Source organism: Cibotium barometz, chromosome 29 (genome assembly GCF_041138505.1).
Source record: "Cibotium barometz isolate CiBa-2024 chromosome 29, ASM4113850v1, whole genome shotgun sequence".
In the NCBI taxonomy this organism is placed as follows: domain Eukaryota; kingdom Viridiplantae; phylum Streptophyta; class Polypodiopsida; order Cyatheales; family Cibotiaceae; genus Cibotium; species Cibotium barometz.
In genome coordinates, this window is record NC_141074.1 from 54232517 (window position 1) to 54255836 (window position 23320).

A 23320-nucleotide genomic window follows, 5' to 3' on the forward strand; every position below is an offset into this window, starting at 1 on the left:
AGTATCGACATCTCGCATGCATATGTAGTTTTCTCCTATGCTCATGAGCATTAAAAGAGAACTTTAGCATTAGAGTAGCAAGAAGCTTGATTTGGCCTCTAGAGCCTTAGTACCAACAAGTGTTACTGGCAACTGCTTGGTTTGTCATGTCGTGTTGAGTTTTTCATAAGGGATGCATTGACTAGCTTCATCTATTCAAAACTTCCTTTGGTCTGGACTAGATGACACTGTACACCCCAGGGCGAGAGTATCTTGGGATACCATTCATATTCCTAAGCAAGAGGGAGGATTGAACATCATTGACCTTGAAGTGCAGTGTAAGGCTTCAGTGATGAGCCCTAGAAGGACTTTCTTTTTTGCAACAAATTACGAGGTGCACTCCGATCAAGGGAGGTGATTGGATTTATAGCCCACATTTTATGTTTTTGGATTCAAAGCACCGGCCATCTTCTTCACCTCTAATGTGATCTCTTTTGCGAGTTTGGGATTGCATGAGGAGTTTCTAGTTCATATTCCTCTAGTTAAGCCACAATTGATCCAGTGGACTACCTGGGCAACTCTTTTTTCCACATTGTTGGATTGGAAGAGCTCAAGAGCCTCGCGGAGGATGAGAGAATGCTTCAGCACTTGAGGGGCACTAGTCAAAGGATCATACAAATGGATGCAGCTATACCCAACTACTTGACCACAAGGGACTTCATGGAAGGGCCTCATCACTCATGGATTGGGGTGTTTTGAGGGAGAGAGGCACTCGTTTCAGGTCATATGCTTCCCACTTCAAGTGAAGATGATATACCCATTTTTTATTGCATTCAAGATAGATGGCTCTTGGAAAGGATGTCATCGACGGTTCAATGGTCCGATCGGTGATTGAGTGGTGGGTAGCATAGGCAAGCATTTCTATATTTATCGCCCTGAAGGGATGATTATATATTCTTGGAGCCTCTGGTTATATGATGGGTATCCTATCACATATTTGAACTAGGACCCTAGTGAATGGGAAAGGAGGGATGCTTTTGACCCCATGAAAAACATGCCCTTCTTCAATTACACTATGTGGAATGCTAGACACTTGTTTTTGGGACATATCTAGAGAGAGTCCTTGCTCTAAAACCTCATTGGGAGGCTTATGGGATCACCTTTAACATTTAGAGAGCTTTTTGGTGTGAGTGAAGGTTGAGGCACTCATGCAGGGAAATAGAGATTTCCTCTTTTATTTGGCTGTCTCTACATGGTGGTCTTGCCACCATGTAGATTTCCTCTTTTATTTGTTTTTCTCTACATGGTGATCTTCCCAACCGGTGGACAAAAAAGTAAAGTCTTCAAAGCACTCTTCCCTCGAAGAGATATCAAAGACCATGGGAGACGAATTGAGGGAGACGTGTGATGCTATGCATGAGGTCTAGGAGATAAAGATCTCTGTTTATGAGGGAATTGGAGCAATGCAGGCATGCTTTAGAGAAAGAGCTTGTGAAAATTAGGTAGGAGGAAGAGACGAAGTGATAATAAATGTTTCTTGCAATGTAATTCAAGATCGCAAAGCTACTTGCAAAGCGCCATAATTGGTGTATTTAAAGTTCTTTTTGTGTGTTTAAAGTTCTTTCTCATGTGGTGCTTTTTGTGTGTATAACAAGAAGTTATTGGCACTTTTTTGTATGACAGACTTCATGGTTTCATCACTTTGCTCGAGAGGCTAGCAACAAAATTTTATGCGAGTGTTCAATCTTTTTGTAATATGCCATTCTTTTTTTCATGCATGTCAAAAGTCCTTCAATTGTCATCCTGATGTGTTAAGTGAAAATACAGACATGTTGCATGCTGTGTACTTTTCGAAGATGGTGCAATTGAATGTATGGATGCATGCACGTCAAGACCACATAACACTGATGGGTGCATTGAATGATAAGCGTAGCTTTTATATAGTCCTCCTTACTTATCTTTTCCTATGGGAGGAGTCCTCCAAGCCTTGGAACCCATTGCATGGAGATACTCTCCTCGCTTATGGTGGTGCTTTCCAAGAAAGGCAACTTTTTGGTGTTCAATACATCGTGGTCTATGGTTAGAAGCACACCTTGAGAGCTAGCTAAGTATCGCATGGCATATAGGATGTCGTACGAATCATTTCATGTGTTGTTGGTAGAGGTTGAGCCACTCTTACCATCCTTTGGAGGTGATGTCTTTGTTAGAGCACCTATATCGTCAGAGTTAGCTCTATCATGTGTATTATGGAGGCTCGCACAAGGCCACTCATCAAAAACTATATCGATACTATATGGTGTGGGTGAATCCACAATTCGTAAATACACAAGTATTACTTGTCGTATTTTATGCCATCCTGTAATGTTTCAATAATACCAAATCAGTGTTCCCACTGCAAGGATTATGGCTGAGTATAGCAATCTCACAGGCTTACCATAGGTTGCACGGGTTGTTGATGGTACATACATAAACCTGTAAAGAAATCCAGCCAAACATCATTTCCTAGCATATTGTATATGTCGACATGGGTTTCTAAGCATATTGCTACAGGATTGTAGATTCACAAAAGCTTTTTTAGAGTGTAGTTTGCAAGGCACTTGCTGGCGGTGTTCATGACTCTACTCACTTAAAGGCATCAGATCTCTATAAGCAGGAGAGGTTCTTTCCACACCCGCAATAGATCTTCAAGGTGAGAGAATTCGTCCTTTCCTACTGCCGACTCATCTTATAAAGCGACCACATTCATTATGAAGCCCTTCCGAGTTAAGGCAGGTCGACATTTACGTGAGAAGCAAGCTTTTGATAAGCAATTGTCCAAAAGGAAGAGTCAAGGTCGAGAATGCATTCGGTCTCTTTAAGAATAGGTGGTGAGTTCTTCAGGAGGTGAATGTTGATCCCGTGTTCGCTCCAACTCTCATAGGAGCGTGTTGTGTCTTGCATAACTTTGTGCAATTAAGAGGGGAGGTTGAACTGCAAGAACAATGTGATCCACATCCAAATGGGGCAGAGCCTCTATGCGATCATGGAGCTACGTAGTGCGTAACGGCATGAGCTATCATTGAGAATTAGAGCAACACTTTTTCACCATTACACACCATAATCTATCATCAGATGAAGGTATTGTTACATGCATTCTTGATGTTTATATGCTTTGACTAATGTAGCTGCATTTATTTCAACATCATGCAAAGTGTGATAACCTTGTGTAATCGGCATGATTCATCCTTGCAGGTTTGTTGATCTCTCATGTAAGGGGAGGCAATTAACGGTGTAGATGCTGTTGAAGTTCGTAGATGGTTGCCAGATGCTGAAAATTTATGATTATGCTATCTATTGATGATTTCTCTACTTTATGTTTAAGATTCACGTATTAGAAAACTATGCATTTTTTAAATTAAGATTATGTACTTGCAAATTTGATGACTATGTAGTATCTCAAATAGGAGATGTACCAGTGGATTTATGTTTTTATTGGGGACAAAAAGCAGCCTACAATTGTCTTGTTGAGTACAAAGGAGCTGTAGTGGCAGCGTGTGAAGTAGCTTGGTTACACAAGTTACTTTTGCTGATTTGGGGTTGCATGTGGAGAGAAAGGTTGTCATATATTGTGACAATCTTAGCATTATAAAGTTTGCCAGAAACCCAATTTTCTATGCATGGAAAGAAACACATTGAGGTACTCTGCCACTTTATCATGGAGAGAGTCTTGGTAGGCGACATCGACTTGGCCTACGTCAGCACACAAGATCAGGTTGCTGACATCTTCACGAAGGCCTTAGGAGCTGAGAAGCTTCGTAAATTTTGAGATATACTTGGAGTTTACGAGTTAGAGTTAAGCTTGAGGAAGAATGTTGAGATATCAAGCTCAACATGAGATGACACTTATGAGGCGCATGCGTGATCGTATATTTATATCATTGGAGAGTTTGGTAGCTGGCACCAACATATCTTTGCCAGAGATTCTATAGTTGGACTACACCGACTAGTCCACATCTACCCACTCCATTTTAGCGTGTTCATATTATGGACCACTTGTATATACTCTAGTATGTGTGCCAGCCACTTTCTTTCTTTTGTTGAAAAAGAAGAACAATTTTCAGCCTCTCACCTTGTGTGTTCTCTTCTAGGGTTTGTGAGAGTGTGTGTGCTTGCAAGAGCTCAAGCTCGTTTCTCCCCTACATCTTTTCACTAAGAAGTAGCTTCCGAAGAAAGAAAATGCACCTAGAAGAAGTCTCGACCAAGCAGACGTGTATCGTGGAAGTGCACAATCAGCTCTAAGGGAGAGCTGCCAGAAGCCATTCACGGGCCTACAAGTGAGAGGGGTGGTGTAAAGAGAACTCTAGCTGCACGATTCTCTTCTCTAATCACAAGGTGTTGAGAGCTATTGGTTCTCCACCCAACCACAGAGCCAAAATAAACTCTAGACCCTCTATACATAGACTCCACTCTTTTATTAGCTAGTCAGCACTTTACATGTGCCCGGCTAGTCTCACTAGTGTCCGACCACTCTTGAGTCTGTACTTGGTCGTTTTAGCTCCCCTAAAACCCCGCCCGTACCTTGTCCAGATGGTCGAGCTCTCTAGGCTCCCAATAATTCCGTTGTCATGACATTACTCTCCCCTTAAGAGAGGAGTTTTCGTCCTCGAAAACCAAAATTGGGAACCTCTTTCTGAGTGTGCTTACCTTTTCTCAGGTAGAATCTTCTTCTGGTCTATCCTTCCACTTGACTAAACACTCTTGTCGTATAGAGTGCGCTGAGTTCTTTTCTCTTGAAAATCCAAGACTTTTTTCTGGTTCGTGTGGTAAGGATAGGGGTTCAATAAGTTCTACTAGGATCTCTTGACTGATGGGCTTATCGTCATCACCCAACTTCTTTTTCATTCTACCGACGTGAAAAACTGGATGGACTTTAGAGCTTTCTAGTAAAGCTAACTTATAAGCAACACTGCCTACTTTTTCAAGTATTGTAAATGGACCACAATACCTTGGAGATAGCTTCGGACTTCTCCCCATTTTCAAAGATTCAGAGTGTGTGGGAACCTTTAAAAACACTTTATCACCTTCCTCAAAGATGATTTGCCCTACGATCTTTGTCTTCATAATGTTTAGCGGCGGTCATGTGATCTCTTAACATTATCTTTTGCGATTTTTGTCATCTCCTAGAGATCTTGAAGAAAATCTTTAACCTTTTGTATCTTTTCTTTCTAAGTCCAACGGCCATTGGAGCTCACGATTGAAAACCAGACATCAACATAAATGGACTAAATCCTGTTGTTGAATGTTCACTATTATAAGCAAATTCCAATACGGGTAAATATTCTTCCTAATTGGTTTACTTTTTTCTTAGATATGCTCGTAGCATATCTTCCAAGACTTGGTTGACTCTCTCGATTTGACCATCACTTTGAGGATGATCAACCATACTCATACTTAGCATGGTGTCCAATCTCTCGAACACAACATACCAAAAATGATTATTAAACTTTGTATCTCTATCACTAACTATATCGGTAGAGGTAAGCCATATAATCGATAGATATTTTCAATGAATTGCCTTGCTAACTAAGGCGTAGTCACTGTCGTTTTTGTTGAAATAAACCGACACATTTTTGTCAACCTATCTACAACCACCCAAACTGAATCATGGCCTTTGTTCATTTTAGGTAATCCAACTATAAAGTCCATTGAGATACTCTCCCACTTGCCATTTGGGATCTCTAGTGGACTTAGTAAACCACCTACCTTTAGGCATTCTGCTTTATTGACCTGGTAACTTTGGCATTTTTAGACATAGTCCTGGATGTCCTTACTTAAGCCAGAGAAATAAAATTGTCTCTTAACTAGTGTATATGTCTTCCGTATTCCAACACTTGGACTATCATGACATTCATATAAAATACGGCGCCTGATGTCTGAGTCCGAAGGTATACATACTCTACCTTTGTAAAGTAAGTAGCCATTATCAATGGAAAAGTTCTTCCAACGATTTCTTTCATCACTCATAAGTGACGTGTCTCCTTGAGGCATCTCTCAAGACTTACTGCTAGTGGAAGTGTCTGTCTCGTTAACGGGGCTCTCTTTATTTATAGTCAAGGGATTCCTCTTCTCTATGATACTCCACACGTGGGCATAATACGGATCATCAATGTACTTCCCCTTAAGTGATTCCAAAACATCACTCTTAATTTGAGTAAAACGCAACTCATTAACCATGGGCACGTGACTCAATGAACCAGCTACCACATTGTAACGTCCTTTTCTATATCTTAGTTGAAAGTCAAACTCCTGGAGCAACTCTGTCCATCAAGCTTTGCGTCCTTTCAACTCTTTTTAACTAGATAGCCATTTGACACTCTCATGATCAAAGACTATCTCAAATCTAGCACCATATAAATAATGCCTCCACTTCTTTAAGGCATGAATTATAGCATATAATGCCCTTTCATAAGCTGAATAATTTTGTTGAGCTCTGTCCAAATTTTTACTTTCAAATGCAATAGGATTTTCCCCTTGTAAGCGGACTGCTCCTACTGCATCATTACTAGCATTCGTCTCTACCACAAAGGGTTGATTCAGATCGACAGCTTGGAGAATGGGAGCTGTAGCTATAGCTACCTTAAGTTTTTTAAAACTTCCTTGCTGGGAATCCCCCAAACGAAGGTCTTTCCCTTTCTTTTGAGCTTATTCATCATGGGAACCGCTATCCTAGCATAATCTCGAACATACTTTCTATAGAATCCAGACAAACCAAGAAAAATTTATAATTCTTCAAAGTTTGTGGGATGTGCCTATTTCAATATGGCTTCAACTTTCATTGGATCCATACGAATGCGATCTTCTGAGATTATGTGGTCTAAGTGTTGGATTTCTTTCACAAAGAATTCACATTTACTCTCTTTAGCATAAAGTGAATGCTTCTTCCTAAGTAACTCAAATACTTGCCGTAGTGTTCAAGATGTTCTTTCTTATTGCGACTATAGATCAGGATATCATCTAGGAAAACCACGACAAATTTTCCTAGATAAGGTTTCACGACAGTATCCATGAGTGTCATGAATGTGGCCAGAGTATTAGTCAAACCAAAAAGCATGACTAAAAACTCATAATGACCAAACTTAGTTCGAAAAACAGTCTTTTTGGACATCCGCTTCCTGAATTATCACCTGATGATATCTGGATCGTAAATCAATTTTTGTAAATTACTTTGTCCCTTGGACTTGATTAAGCAACTCATGTATTCGTACTTATTCTTAATCATGATTTGATTTAAACCATAGTAGTCTACGCATAATCACATAGACCCATATTTTGGCTTCACTAATAGAATTGGTGAAGCCCAAGGCGAAGCGCCTGGTCAAATGAATCCACTTTTAAGATATTTCTTTAAATGTTGTTCGACTTCTTGTGCTTCCTTAACACTAAGCTGATAAGGAGGCTTACTTATTGGCTTTGAGCTAGGTGTTTCTTCGATTGGATACTCAACATCACGATAGGAGGTAATCCTTTCGGTAATTCATTTGGAAACATATCTTTAAATTGTTGTAACAATTGCTTTAAGGATTCATTAACTTTTTTATTGTTAACATGCTTGGATTGAAAAAAAGAAGTTATGTAAACACTATGTTCACTGAAACCACTTATGTTTTCACATACGAAAAAGGACATGACATCATCAAGATTCATGTAGTACAAAAAGATGTTTTTTACTTCATTAGGTTGTACATGGCAATTGAGTTCCATAGAGCATATAAGAGGTAAGGAGGGCACATCATGTTCACCTTAAAAGCACACTTTCTTACCATCTACTCTTCAAACTCAAAAGAATTATGCAAATAACTTCTAGACAAAGATGGACCAATGTTATATAACCACTCATGACCTATAATAACATCTGCTCGAGTGATATGCATATAACTTGAAAATCCAAATTCATCTCATGACCTTGAATGATTAATGGGATATTACGAGCTACTGTTTCCCACACATCTTTATTATAACCATTAATCAAAGAAACAGTTCGTAAGTGGAGATCCTAGTAGTCGTTTGTCGAACATGGAAAAGGTAGTGGCCGATCCTGATGTCACGATGACCGACGACGATCTTCTTGATGATAATTTGGTTAGCACTAAATAGTTTAAGGCTCTAGAGTCCTGTACTTTGGACATTGAGGCCAAGTACGATAAGATACTCCTCTTTCTTCAAGAGTTGAAGGATAACATGCAAGGTTCTACCACCGTTAGTGCTTCAGTGGGAGGGATGCTAGTGGCTTCCACCCAAGGGGACAACATGAATGTCGGTATATCCCACTCTAGAGATACTGCTACTTTTCTAAAAGATCTGAAACCTTCAACTTTTAATGGGGAGGAGAAGGAATGCAATAAGGATGCAGTCAACACTTTTTTACAAAATTGGTAGGATTTGCATCAATTGCGTTATACTCTAGAAGAGATACTTGCGCGCTTGAAGTGAGCTTAACTCTAGGAGAGGTAAAGTATACAAGTGGTGGATGAGCTTGGAGCTCCAAAATTGGCCTATTACATGGGCTGAATTTGAAACTACATTCATGAAAGAATTTCTTCCAAAGAATGAGATGGATCGTAATTTGGAAGCATGGGACAATTATGAGATGATAAATCTCACATTGACACGGTATATCTCCAATTATAGAGAGATCCTCTCAAGTTGAAAGGTATGGATGACTTTTAAAAGATTAGTGGATTTTATTCACGGAGTAGACTCGGACTATAAGAATCAAGTTAAACAAAGTGAGCCGAAAACTTTAGAAGAAGAAATTGAGTTTTCTCAAATTTTCGATGACACCGTGGAAAGAAAAAGCGTGGGCAGAATGCACAACGGATATCTAGTGTATGCGAAGGTTCTAAGCATCAGGTCAAAATAAAAGAAAGGGACCTAACCAAAAGAATTACCAATCTAAGAAGTCTAAAGGACCACAAACTGAAGCATGAAGATTTTGAAAGAGCTAAGAAAGAAAATTTATGTTTTCACTGCATGGAAAACGATTATAGTAAACTACAATGTCCTAACCTAAAAGAAAATTAGGGTGATCAAAGTAAAGAAAAGCAAGTGCACACTATTGAAGTGCTCCCTCTAGAGACTTCTTGTAAGTTTAAAGAGGTTCAAGTTTATCATGCTGATTCTACTCATGCGTGTTGTGTCACGTCATTGATGTGGGTGCCAACATTTGGACCACATGAGTTGGTTCGAATGTATGGTCACGTTAAAGGTCACAAGGTACGAGTTATGATTGATGATAGTGCCATGCACAATTTCTTGAACCATACTTTAGTCAAGAAATTAAAGTTGCCGCAAAGTCCAAGTGATCATAAGTATGTGCATTAGGGTTATTAGACTCCATATGAACCCTCTAAATGCGATGCAAGAGAATAAACACAAGCACTAACCTCAAGTCCAAGCTCTAGGAAAGAAACCGGATTGTTAGCTCGAAGTGAATTCATTGGTGCGGTATGAAAATCTGAGAGTTGTCATGGCGAAGCATCTCCCGATCTTCATAAATTAAACCCCAAACTCTACTTGAAAATCCTCCATGGGAACAGCCTCCAAATTCCAAAGGTTTAAAACCTTTGAAAGTTCTTTTTTTCTTTAAAAAAAATATAGATTTTTGAATTTCAAAGAAGCTTCAACGTTTTGTGAATTTCGAAGAAGCTTCAACGTTTTCTGAGTTTCGAAGAAGCTTCAGCGTTTTCCAGCAACGCGGCTCTGACGGCTCAACTTGGTGCAAGTTGTATGGCTAATGCGTGAGCCTCATGTATAAGATTTATACATGGGCCTTATGCATAATGCTTTGTGCACACAAGGCTCATGCATGTGGCTTATTCAGAAGTCTCATGCATTAAACCTTATGTGTATAAGCCTCCTACATGAGGCTTATGCCTATGGCCTAGGTAGTTACCAGCATGCATTGGAAGCTACCCGACATGCTAATGTATTGGCCTCATGTATGAGGCTTATGGATATGGCTAGTACATATGTCTCATGTATATGAACACCTCTTCAGATGTGCATAGCTCTCTAAAGGCTATGTATACAGACTTATGGCTAATGCCTAAGCCTCATGCAAAAGCTTTCTACATGAGCCTTACCACACCCACGGCTTGCTCAACTTCGGGTTATTGTTGTGGTCATGAATCCACAGACACTTCTTTCCCTCAGTGCCACAAGCATCCACCCATTGCCACTTTTGTGAGGGAACATCGCGCTCGCGCTCATCCTACCGCTTCGACACAAATCCCTATACCCCCAATCCAATTCGTTCCCGCTATCAAGAAGTGGATGAAAATGTGGTCTTATATGATATTGGCAGTGAGATGGAGTCTTGAATCCAAAGTTATGCCATGTAGCTAATTTTTACAGATTCTTAATTGTAATGTTTATGGGAGGTGTAAACTACTTATGAACCGACAATTTTTAGATTCTATTAATGCTTATGGGAGGTGTAAACTACTTATGACAATTTTTACAGATTCTTAATTGTAATGTTTCATTGTGGAAAAAGATAAAAAAGAAAAATGCATACATGGCAAAAACCTGGCCAGTCGCGCTAGTTCTATGGATGTCAAGCTCCACAGGATCTCATGCTTTCATGATTAGTACAATGGTGTTTTGTGGACCATGCGCCATAGTAAGTGTGAAGTATATTAAACATAATGGAAGTGCACACTTATTTTTCTCTATTTTTGCCTTGGTGTATTTTCTTCCATTTTAGATAGAATCTTGGTCTTTCTCTGGAACTTTGCAGCTTCCATATAGAGTTTACACGATGCTAAGATATAGTGAGTCGTGTATAAGTCTATCCTAAACCACTCACTCAGAGTTGTACCTTTGGGGCCAGTTGGCTCTGTGCCCGGTTACTATAGTTAGAAAAATCTCCACTTGGTTCGTGGAGATGGCAACACAAACACAATACCACCCATTTCCCCTGAAATGAAATTTTTCCATGAGATTGGCCAGCCATTTCTACATATCTAGGTCTTAGAGATAGTTAGCTAAAAGGAAAGCATCGACTAATCGGCCCAATAGATTCCCGCCACCAACTTTCCATGACAATAAGTTTCCTAATTATTACTAAGATGCGTGTTTACATTCAATGCAACGATGATTCCTTTTTGGTAACGACCATGACTCCCATACAAGTCATGTTTGATCATCATCTCACATGTTCATTAATACAATACTTCAATCACCTGATGTACCCAATCTCACATGATGGACCGGTTGCATGGGCTTGGTCAGGACTCCGAATGCAGCACCCTGATCGTGGTGCGGTGCATGATTGGATAGAGGGTGATTCTTCTCCATACCCACTATGGGGCTCGAGTTTTTCTCTTACGGTCCTCAGACCTAGATCAGTCATGGGCCCTTCATCAACATTCACAAAGTAAAATGTTTGCAACTCATAGTAAAGTAACCATTCAAGGGTTCGTGGGTATTTCACCAAAAGGTCTAGTCTTAAACCAGCTCTTCTATTCTTGTATCAGAAAGTGGATGAATAACTAGTCCTCATCCGACAATGAGAGGTTTGCATAGACAATACTGGTTACGCATTTCCAGTCTCATTCGTATTTTATAGATTCCCAAAGGGTAATTTGGCGACTTAATCATGAATCAAGCATAACCCATGACTCCCATAAGTCATGTTTGATCATCATCTTACATGTTCATTGATACAATACTTCAATCACATGATGTACCCACTTACGGGATGGACCGGTTGCATGGGCTTGGTCAGGACTCTGAATGCAGCACCTCGATCATGGTGCACTGATTTTTCCATTTTCTGAAAGATTTTCATCCTTTTATTGATATGTCATCTATCAAGTACGATTCAAGATTTCCCTTATGTTTCTGAATGTACTTATATTACTATTCAGATGTAAACCTAATGATCTCCATCCCACTATATATAAATCATGAGAATAGTCTTTCACCAAAAGGTCGAGTCTTAAGTCAGCTCTTCTATTCTTATACCAAAAAGTGGATGAGTCACTAGTCCTCATCAGAAGATGAGAGGTTTGCATAGATGATAGGGGTTACACATTCCTATTTCACAGATTTCCATAAGGGTAGTTTGACAACTTAATCATGAATCAAGGGTGACTCCCATAGTCACGACAAACGATCATGAACTCTGAGATTCCAAGTTAGGTAGCGTGTTGATAGGGTTGCTACCAATTGGTCTAACAACATAACAATCCAAGTTATCAATGAAGGAACCATAGTTATCCATCAATGAAATAAACATAGGTCAGGGGAACTACTGTTATATTAAGGGTCAAACTTTATATTAGACAATCTGAATCATGTACTAAGTGTCATATGAATACTTAACTAAGTCTTTCATGTGTGTTGGGTACTAAAAGGGTGGTAGCACTCATGGAGAATCTAATGACCCCATCCCCAAGAGAAAGTCCGCCATAATATCTTTCTCTCCTTCTATAATTTTCTTATACTAGTGGAATGATCTAGTGAAAAGTCTTTACATCCAAGAAGTAGGTCAAACTTTATATTAGACAATCTGAATCATGTACTAAGTGTCATATGAATACTTAACTAAGTCTTTCATGTGTGTTGGGTACTAAAAGGGTGGTAGCACTCATGGAGAATCTAATGACCCCATCCCCAAGAGAAAGTCCGCCATAATATCTTTCTCTCCTATAATTTTCTTATACTAGTGGAATGATCTAGTGAAAAGTCTTTACATCCAAGAAGTAGGACATACAAATGTATGAATTTTGTGGGACCTTACGCGGAGAAAGGCAAAGATGAGCTGGAGATAGTAGTTAGTGCCTGTTGCCTAAATCAAAAAAGGAGCCACAACAGTAAAGGAAGGACAATTAGAGACTTCAAGGAGGGTAAGGAGCATCGCCAACCAGCACCAGGAAAGGGCGTGCAAGCAGCAAGAGGAAGTACAAAAGGAAGCTATGAAGAAGATGAAGACAAGGGGAAATAGGCTAACTTAGATGTTGTCATGCTGCTCCAATCCCACCCGTCTCCTGCCACCTCAATATTTACCTCACATGGGCATTGCATGGAGTAGGCAACCACCTGACTCTGTTATCACATAGCCTTCCTACTCTCCTGGCTCTCAACTCCATTACACGATACACTGGCAAAAGCTCGAGGTGACCACACCCCGAGAGCGTCCAGCAATTCTGCCTCACAATACACACCTGTTTTAGACATGCAGCATTCTCATGCCCAGCAACTTGACCTTCCTTGGCAAGGAGAGCAACCCAATATGTTGGGATTAATGCTTATATCCGCATGTGTGTAAACGCCCATCACCAAGTGATACAAATGAACAGGTGCTTATACTCGTATAAATGTAACCAACGTCAATCAATATTGGACCAGAACGATTCCTCTATGTCGAGCACGACTCTCTCCATCTCTCCTCTCGTGTCTTCTCGTGTCTGTTGCTGCAGCCATGGCAACACCAGCATGGCTGTAGCCCCATCTTCCTCAATTCTACATGGTATCATCGCAGTGCGGTCTCTGAATGAAACCATCATAAGTCAACATCAAGAAATGATCTCTGTAGTATGCCATCTTCGTACGGAGAGGCTGTGATGGTGTCACCCATGTGGGCATGATATGTCTCTGAATCAGCTCCTGCTTGATGACTCTATTCCTCTCAGTGTGTGAGAGGGAGAGGTGTGGGGCATGTAGATCATACTGGGTAGGTGGTAATCGGTCCATATCATACCCAAAACTCTGGAGCCACTGGACTACCTGTGTATACCATGAGCGACTGTCCCCTGACTCTGCGGATGCCTCAAAAGCAATGCGCGGGAGTCAGTCCACCGGCATGTCACTGAGTCTATGCAAGAAACATACTGTCTGAAAGAGTGCCTCCACTAGCATCGGAACTCTGCTCTCACAATGTCATGGGGAATGGATGGCTTGCTACGAACCATCCAAGATAGCAGTATGACCTGTGGGCGCTCTATCTGGCTCCATGAGGCTGCCAAGCCTGGTGTCCAAACTGGGGCTGTGTACATCAGGGCTAGGGTGACTAGGCTGCCCTCAAACATAAAAACAGATCTCCTCCTCATTGCTTGCGATGTATGGAAGATCATAACCTTGGTTTTCCCAAGGTTCACTGTGAGGCCTCTGTATCTGCAGAAAAGTTCTAGAGCCCCTAGATGCTGCTGTAGTCCCTCCTGTGTCTCTGAAATCAGGATAATGTCATCAGCATATAGCATAATGTGTACCTGTGTGTCCGAGATCTGCCCGCCGACTCAACCTCCTCGCTGAATATAGTCTACTACCTCGTCGATGTATAGCCCGAAGAGGGTGGGAGATAGTGGGCATCCTTGCTTCACACCAATGGTGCTAGCAAAGTCTGCAGACATACCTCCTGGGCATCTGACCTTGGCTGCCACACGCTCATAAAGAGCATAAATTCCCCACATCATCTCTGTCGGTACTTCCAGTGTCATGAGTCTCTGAAAGAGCCGCTCTCAAGGAACCGTATCGAACGCTTTGCGGAAATCCACAAAGCAGCAATGTAAGCGCTTGCCCCAGCTCCTGGCCTGCTCAATCAGTTTCCTGAGAGTGAAGACATGGTCAATGGTGGAGAAGCCTCGCCAAAAACCTGCCTGTCCAGGGGGCTTGGAGACTGTGGGCCTCTGCATAGTGACTAAGCTCTGCCTCCAAGACTGCCCCATATAATTTGGCCAATGTATGACCAACCATGATAGTCCTGTAGTTGGCTGGGTCCTTACGGTCCCCAGCCTTATGTATAGTCCATGTCTCAGGCAAACCCTCTGCTTAGAGCTCTATTAAAGAGCCAGGCAATGACAGGGACAAAGTCTCTGCTGCATATATAAGGTGCTCTCCCTGGAGGCCTGTGTGATCCGCGGCTCTCCCATGCTGTAATCTCTGTATAGCTCTAGTGACCATCTCGTTGGTGAAGAAAGTAGGGTCTGTGGGGCGCTGCTCTGATGGCTGAGGGATAGGTGGCTGGGCTGGGATCTGGTATAGTCTCTCCGCATAAGCATGCCATGTAGCAGGGTCCCCTATCGGTGTGGGTGGGGAAGGCTCCCTGAGCTGGCGCCAGGCCACGTCTGCATCCCGGCTCATCAGCAAGTGGTGGATGTCCCAATACTGTGCCTCCTCAGATGCCCATCTCTTACGTCTAGAAAGGGCGGACATCTGTTGTCCAGCCTGGCGTAGTGTAATCTGGCCCAGCTCTCTCTGTACTCTCAGCTGTCTGCGTAACTGGCGGCACTCATCATCATACCAGCGGTTCTGGGGCATAGTCCTAGAACGGGTGCTCTCCATGCCATGTGTAGTGTGGGGGAAGCTCTCCATGGCTGCTGAATGCAATACTGACGTAAGTCCATCCGTGAGTGCCAATAGATGATGGATCTAGATGTAGTATCCCCTCATAGACATGGTTTGTGTGTATATCCTCCAACTCTTTAGTGAAATGGATGATGGTGCGAGGTGGTCGTGAGGGTGGTTCTAATGGTGTGTGGCTGGTTGCTAGTGATAGCACAAGATGTGAGTGGTCAGCTCCAATAGGGCATGGGGGGATAGTAAAGTCCTGAACAAGATACATGCCTCCTATGGACCCCATGACATAATCGACTGTGCTGCCTCCACCCGCTCCTCCCTTCTGGAAGCATGTAAGCCCTCCAGAGTCCGACCAGCGTGTCATACCATTATAGATAAGGAGCTGGTGTGCTGCACCCAAAGCCAGTAGGTGTGATCCATAACTTGTGTTGTCAGCACCTCGGTCAGAAACCCTAAATCAAAAGGGCAATGACCCAACTAATGGGCAAAGACCCACAAATAGGCAAAGACCTACCAATGGGCAGTGACCCACAAAAGAACCTAAAGAGGTCCGCCCTACAATGACTACTAATATAAGACCCTTCCTCAATTCTACACAACAACCTAGAGAGGAAAAGCTTGAGAAAAATTCAGACAACGGTTCTCGCAGGTTGGTCCAACAAGAAGCAGCACGAGAGGCACTGTCGATTGTTGGTCAGTTTCAGAAATACTAATGGGAAGCCCAAGAAGAACCCCAAGACCATCCTCCACAAGAAGAGCAGGTTTATCTGGTGCATGAAAACCAACCAAAAGCTAACCCCCACCAAGATGTGGAAATGGTGGCCTGGTTACCTAACCTGAGAAACTTCTCAGAGTTCAAGGGTAAGAAAGGTGAAGATCCTGACATGTAGTTTGAGCAAGCTTGGAGAGAATCGGGGTGAAACCTTAATGAATGTTAACGAAGGCGAAAAGAAAGTACAAGAGGCTGTCACTAGAGTCATTACTACACGTATTCAGAAACTAGCACAAGAGGCTGTCACTGGAGTCATTACTGAACCTATTCAAAAACCAGCAAGTAATTTCCACCATTACCAATGAAGCACATAAGTAAGAGACTTGGAATAGCTATATTTCATTTCATATTCTGAAGTACACAAAACTGGCCCTGTAGGTTTCCACCATTACAATGAAAGACATAAATAAGAGACTTATAACTTTTTGTTTCATATTGTAAAATAGACAAAAGAGGCTTGAAAGCCTGCATAGGTTTACTACCATACCGTAAGCAACAACAACATCATCACCATAAAGCTTTGTCCCAAGAAGCATGGTTCATTTCATATTCTGAAGTACACAAAACTGGCCCTGTAGGTTTCCACCATTACAATGAAAGACATAAATAAGAGACTTATAACTTTTTGTTTCATATTGTAAAATAGACAAAAGAGGCTTGAAAGCCTGCATAGGTTTACTACCATACCGTAAGCAGCAACAACATCATCACCATAAAGCTTTGTCCCAAGAAGCATGGTCCATGTGTTCTATGAGGCTTTCTCAGATGGGGAAAAGGCTAATCAAAATGAAAGCACAGGGAAGCATGAGGAAAACCCAGCAGATAGCATCCCGGGGGGTCAAGGTAGCAGAGGGAGTATGCCAAAGAAGAGAGAGTCTCTGACAAGTCTAGTGGTCGGCTGAAAGCACTTATAACTTGTGCACATACAAGCTAAACCCTAACTTTGTGGCTCTATCAATCATATCCAATGGGGCATTTGCCTCTGTCTTTTTAAGTGCTGCTTTGCACAAGAAGATGTGCCCCTTGAGCACGAATTGCACCTCATAATGTTCTGGGCAAAGGAGCTGCAAGGCATTTTTCAAGGCCTTCAGTCGAATGCTTAATTGTTTGACACTCTTGGCATAGTCGGTGCTAGATTTCACTTCACCGATAGTCACTGTGGCATGCATGGCCTGGCTGTAGAAGTGAACTTCTACCTTCCCCTTGACATCAATCTCCAGTTCAGAAATCAAGGAGGGAAGAACAGGAGGCTTCCCACTCTCACCCTCTTCCTCAGTCATGGCAACAAGGCAAAGAAGACCTAGACCATCACACCTTACAAATGTGCTTGGAGAACGTTCCGACATGTGCCGCTTGATTCTTTCTAGCGTTTTGCTAACCTTTGTTGCACATGCTGCTCTCGCTGCCATCTGCTGCTTGGAAATCCCATCGGGGGGTGATTCATTCATCAGCCACGTTCTTGCAGATTCGATGGCAGTGGTCATGTCACCACACTCTGGGAAACCTGAAGGGTAGCCAATGAAGTTGAGATACCTCCAAATTTTCTGAAGCATTATGCCTGGCTCACCCTGACGTTGCATCACCTGTCCGAGCTGCATAGCCATGTCCATCCTCAAGACATGGACATCTTTTTCAGGGTTTGCCTTCTTGTTTTCTTCAGAAATAGCTTTAAGGAGAAATTCTTCAGGCAAAAGGTAAACAATGTCAATCAAAGACTTAGCGACATAGCTCTTCGAGAAGCTTTCTCCAAACATTCGAGACACTTCGTATCTGACCTGCACCTCTAAACTCATGCCAAACTTAGATTGAAGCCCATCAACTTTGGCCTCCAAGCCATCTACTTTGGCCTCCAAGCCATCTACCCTGGAGAGAAAGCCTGAATTCATCTGTTTGAGAAACAAATGGAGACCTTCCAAAAGCGGGGGTATGGATTTCTCCTTACCTTCTTTTTCTGGGATTATTTGAGCTTCCAAAACCTGAACCCTTCGATGGAGGCCATCCACTCCAGGGCGGTTCTTGAAAAATCTGTCCTTCAAGAAGGAGAAGACCTTCTTCATGGCTTGCACAGAGAGAGAGAGAGAGAGAGAGAGAGAGAGAGAGAGGCACAAAAAAAAAATTAACAATTTTCTTTTTGCGTATGTCAAGAAAATAAGCACGCGCGATGTTTATTTGAATCACACAATATATGAAGAAAATACACTTGTGATTGAAATAAACATCAGAAAAGTTAAAATTACATTTATTTATTGAACCGATTGTCTAAATTCCTTATCATTATTTTGTTACAGTATTTTAGATCCTAAAGAAATATACCGAATAATTCTTTGAAACTACATCATCTGTTCTTAATTCCATTAAAAAAAAAGACTATTACTTGTAGACACGGAAAATCAAATCTTCTAAGGTAATTCTTTAAAAATGACACATTTTTTAAAAATAAAATTTAAAAAATCATTAAAAATAGATTATTAGACAAGCAAAATCATAAAAGAAATTAAGAAGAAAATTGAATCCATATAAAGCACACCCTATGTTTATCATACAATTATTGTTAAGCGAAAAAAACGTTAAAACTATTAATCAAAATAAACACACGGAACGTCTAAATTTTTACGTCTCAGTGATAATTTATTTATTGGTTCTATTAAGCTTAGATATAATAGACTTGCATGATTCAAAGTAAAAACTAATCAAAATAATTTCGATAAAAAAAGGAAAACATGAAGAAGTACATCGTATTTAATAAAATGAAAAAGAAACTTTTTCAACTATTTTTTATAGTAAACACGCAGAACGTGCGATATCAGAGAGTAGCATGAAAAAGTATTGTATTCAATATAATCAAATGAACATGTCCAATGTCCCCTAATCAGAGATTACAACTAGAAGAAAAGATAATCTGCATGAATCCAACAATTGTTTAGTATGTATATGTCCAAATAAGCAAGCCAACATTGACATAACAAAAATCAGAGAAAAATATGTTAAAAATTACCGGATGATCGTGCTTTGCTCTTCACTGCGCGAAGGCTACACACAATATGGGGACCTTCGGGAGGGGTGATTGTTCGAGGAAAAGCACGGGGTACAGTGGAGGAGGATGATACCCCTTCATCACAAACAAGCGCAGAAGATGGACGCCGATCTACCATCATGATATTACTAATATCATCAAAAGCCTTTCGTTTTGGAGGCATGGCGGAATACTGAGAGACACAGTAAACGGAACAGGTTCTTAAATACTACACTAAACCAATCATGCACAGACACGGATAGCGTATTCACATGGTCATACCATATTGAAAATAGCACAAACCATAACATACTGAGAGACACAGTAAACGGAACAGGTTCTTAAATACTACACTAAACCAATCATGCACAGACACGGATAGCATATTCACATGGTCATACCATATTGAAAATAGCACAAACCATAACATACTGAGGATAGCGGCAACCAGGAGCTTACAGAACAACTGAAGGTGGGAGAACGGGATGCACCTGTCGTGAATCTAAGAAAGGTGGGAGAAGGGCCGCTTACATACGAAGCATCCACGACATGCGATGCTTCCAAAAGATGCCCATACCATACTTGGCAACGTAGGCAACTATCGGTAACCAGGAGCTTCCAAAACGACGGAAGGTGGAGAACGAGGGAGAAGTGTAGGTAACAACATGCACAAACAACGCAGGTAACAACCTGCAAAACAAAGGTAATAGGGAGGAGGTAACATCACAAAGATAACGATGCATGCAGGTGTTGTTACGCATAAATAACACCTGTAAAAGATGCAAAACGCAGATAAAAACCTACGTTTTGCTTCCAAAAGATTCAAAACGTAGGTAACAGCATGATGAACCATACCATACTCGGCAATGTAGGCAGCTGTCCGTAACTAGGAGCTTCCAGAATGATGGAAGGTGGAGAACGAGGGAGAAGCGCAGGTAACAACATGCACAACACAGGTAACAAACTGCAAAACAAATGTAAAGGAAGGTGGGAGAAGGAGGTAACATCACATACAACCATACCATACTGCGGCAACGTATACAGCTATTCGTAGCCAGGACCTTCCAAAACGACGAAAGATGGAGAATGGCAGAGAATCGCAGCAGGTAACAACATGTGAAACGCAAGTAAAAACCTGCAAAACGCAGGTAACAGGAAGGTGGAAGGAGGTAACATCACAGAGATAACGGCGCATGCAGGTGTTGTTGGATAAACATGCAAAGAGATAACAGCGCATGCCACGTGTTGTTGAGAAGAAGGCACATGCCACATGTTACTGAGGAAAAGCGGCACATGCCACATCTTTTTGAAGAGAAAATGACGTTTATATCTAAGGTTAATAGAACCAACCTAAATTAATTAATTAATTAAAAAAAGGTTGGGGATGCTTATTGAATGTTAAGTTCACTTTTCTCCTGTTGCATGGTTAACAAGGATGGAAATGATTAGGAGAAAAGTGGCATGATTTGCATGTTGTAAAGCTGAAAAAGGGTGAAGGGGGATGAGTTGCATGCTGCTTTACAAAAGTGGAAAGCTTTTCCAACGTGACTAGTGGGTTGACCCATCTCCGACGGGCAAGAGTATTCTTACATGCATAAAAACACAAACTCATCCTCGGGAAAGAGTATAGATAGGGAAAGAGTAGAGATAAGCATTCCAACCCAATGTAGTGTTGACAATCTTAACACACGTGAGCAAAGTATTAGAACAATCTTCGGGCGATTAGATTATCTCTTCATCTACCAAAAAATATAAGATAATAACATTAGCTATTGCAAGATATAATTTTCAAAGAAAAAAAAGCTGAAAGATAAAACCTTACAAAACTCATTCGGTGGATCAATAATTAAGATGAATGGCATTTGAACAGGCTCGTAGGCAGCAAATTAAAAATTTGTAATATTGAGTGCCAACACACCGAAAGTCTTATTTATTAGGCTTTTCATAGTCTACAAACATTACATATACATGATCTGCAACCTTTCGCAATCTTAGATTGGAAATTTCAAGGAGCCCAAAGCTCTTAACCATACAAACCTAGATGGACACTGATGGGTAGGCGTCTCTCTCTCTCTCTCTCTCTCTCTCTCTCTCTCTTTTATGAAAAGAAAATTACCCAACTCTTGACCCATGCACATTGCTATGTCCAACAAAAACTTGAAGAGTATCTATTTGCCACACTATTACATGGCGCACCCCTCATCATCCCAATCACATTATAATCATTTTACACATCAAACATCATCTTGTGCATATCTTGCAATTAGTGTAGATCAAGAAACCTTGTGCATTGCACATTGGGAATTTTTTGGACCCAAAGAGGGCCTCTTGGATTAACTTTTGATTAGGAATGGACCAATAGGAGGAGGATTGGGTGCACATTTTTGACTTCTTTCACCCTAGGGGGCCTAGGCTTTGGTTTGCTAATGGGGCCTAATTACTACTCTTGTTCCCCTACCTCCTCGGCCCAAACTTAGAGGTCCCCCCACCTAGAATCGCGCAGATTAAAAACCCTAAAAATTTAAGATTTTTTAATTTTTTCCCAAAAGTGTGTTTTCCCTCTCAAACTTTCCCCCAACATACTCTAAGTTTGGACAGCTTATTTTGAACCTCTTTCTTCCTCTTCTAAGCTCTCCATTGGTGTAGAAACTCCATACCTCTCAAGGTCTCCCTCCTTGTCAAGCTCCCTCAGTCTCAAGCTCCCTCTCCCTCTTTCTTCCTTTTCTAAGCTCTCCATTGCTGCAGAAACTCCATCCCTCTCAAGCTCTCCCTCCTTCTCAATCTCCCTCTCTCTCTCTCTCTCTCAAGCTTCCTCCCTCTCCATTGCTGGTAGAAACTCTATCCCTCTTTAGTTTACTCTAGGTTCAGGAAGCCTATTCTCAAACTCTTACCCTCTTTTAAGCTTTCCATTGCTGTACTGAAAACCCTGAACTTTCTCTCCTCTCCACTCCTCTGTTGTAAAACAAGCTTTTCTTTTCCCTTCTTCTCTTTTCTTACTACCATGGCCTTTTCCAGTAATGTGAGAAGACCTAGGGAGAAGGTGGAAGAGCTTGTGCTGCATAACACAAGAGATGAGAATGGAGTTTGGGCTCTAACAAGATTCAGGGTTGGGGCTTGGGTCTACATGCAGCCAAGCTCTAAGGGACCACATCGAGTGCATCAACTGGGGAATATGCTACATCATTGGAAGGGGCGGCTACAAGGCTTCAAGCATACTAAGAAGGAAGGTATAGTTGCCATAGTGTAACATGTGTATACCCTTGGAGACCTGTACATTCAAGGCCAACGACTAAGGTTTCATTCATATTGTCAGTGTAACATAAACACAGCTTTAACAACATGCTAATATTGGATTTTTTATTTCAAATTTTCTTATGATCCTCCATTTTGTTATGTCTCTCTGCAGATACTTTCCCCTCTAATTATGTTGAGGAACAATCACTCCAAAGCCTCACTGGAGTTTTCTATGCTATGCATGCATCCATTGGAGAGGCAATGTTTGTATCTCAAAGCCCAAGTGATCTTGTACAGAACAATATCTTTTCCTTTTCTCACTCATGTTTTGTAGATAAAAAACCAGGTTTATTTGGCAAGCTAGAAGAGATCCCCAACCCCCTCTTAACAATCCCGAATGGCCCAAACCAGATGCTTGGACCATGTTATGCTTAAAGTTTAAGATGGTAAGTGATATCAAGACATCACTCAAGTTTTCAAAGGCATCTAGGTCAGTAGGGCTAAATTTACATGTTTTTGTGCACATGTTCAATTCCATGCCAATGCACCAAACAAAAACGATGTATATTTGTAAGGAGGTACGGTCTGACCAAATTCAAGGATTACTAGGAGAGGGTTGGGAGGTTAATGAGGGGTCACATCAAGGTGATGTGTACAAGTGCAATGTAGTAGATTCTATAGTGTCTTGCAGGTTCTTGAAGGTACGCTCTATTTTGTACATGTGTCTACACTACCAAAGATGGATGCAAAAGCACGGGACATGGATCCCACTTCAAGCCTCATAAGAAGAAATTATGCTTATTGAGGTAGTTGAGATGATGCAAAATGGATGGATTGAGCGAGTGGCAGCAAGCAAGCATTGGAGCCTAACAGACCTGCGTCAACACTTTAGCATCATGGGCTTTGACAATGTGGAAGAGTCAATTTTCAAGTTGATTGGAAGACAGGTATATCTGATTCCACTACATGTCTAGAGTTAACCC

The 23320-nt window shown here is 41.3% G+C and overlaps 2 protein-coding genes across 3 annotated transcripts; both read right to left on the bottom strand.

Moving 5' to 3' along the window:
• Window positions 1-16407: 16407 nt before the first annotated feature.
• Window positions 16408-18277, bottom strand: LOC147622368 (uncharacterized). Its single transcript, XM_086823714.1, has 2 exons — window positions 16778-18277; window positions 16408-16662 (listed from the first exon to the last, which is right to left on the bottom strand). The coding sequence occupies exon 1, from the start codon at window positions 18145-18147 to the stop codon at window positions 16999-17001; it is 1149 nt and encodes a 382-aa protein (XP_086679840.1). The 5' UTR covers window positions 18148-18277; the 3' UTR covers window positions 16408-16662; window positions 16778-16998.
• A 608-nt stretch (window positions 18278-18885) lies between these two features.
• LOC147622369 (uncharacterized) lies at window positions 18886-20305 on the bottom strand. Of its 2 annotated transcripts, XM_086823716.1 has the most exons (4): window positions 19959-20305; window positions 19595-19793; window positions 19086-19296; window positions 18886-18989 (listed from the first exon to the last, which is right to left on the bottom strand). In XM_086823716.1, exons 3-4 carry the CDS (start codon window positions 19285-19287, stop codon window positions 18973-18975), a joined length of 219 nt encoding a protein of 72 aa, XP_086679842.1. In that variant the 5' UTR covers window positions 19288-19296; window positions 19595-19793; window positions 19959-20305; the 3' UTR covers window positions 18886-18972. The 2 variants fall into 2 exon arrangements, with proteins under 2 accessions (XP_086679842.1, XP_086679841.1); XM_086823715.1 differs by having other exon boundaries at window positions 18914-19296.
• Between the last annotated feature and the right edge of the window lie 3015 nt (window positions 20306-23320).

Coding starts and splice junctions, on each gene's coding strand:
- LOC147622368 (XM_086823714.1), bottom strand. CDS start 18,147: ATGAAGAAGGTCTTCTCCTTCTTGAAGGACAGATTTTTCAAGAACCGC.
- LOC147622369 (XM_086823715.1), bottom strand. CDS start 20,123: ATGGTTGTATGTGATGTTACCTCCTTCTCCCACCTTCCTTTACATTTG. Junction 19,794..19,958: donor TGCCTACATTGCCGAGTATG/GTATGGTTCATC, acceptor TTTGTTTTGCAG/GTTGTTACCTGCGTTGTTTG. Junction 19,297..19,594: donor CTTTCTTAGATTCACGACAG/GTGCATCCCGTT, acceptor TGTGTCTCTCAG/TATTCCGCCATGCCTCCAAA.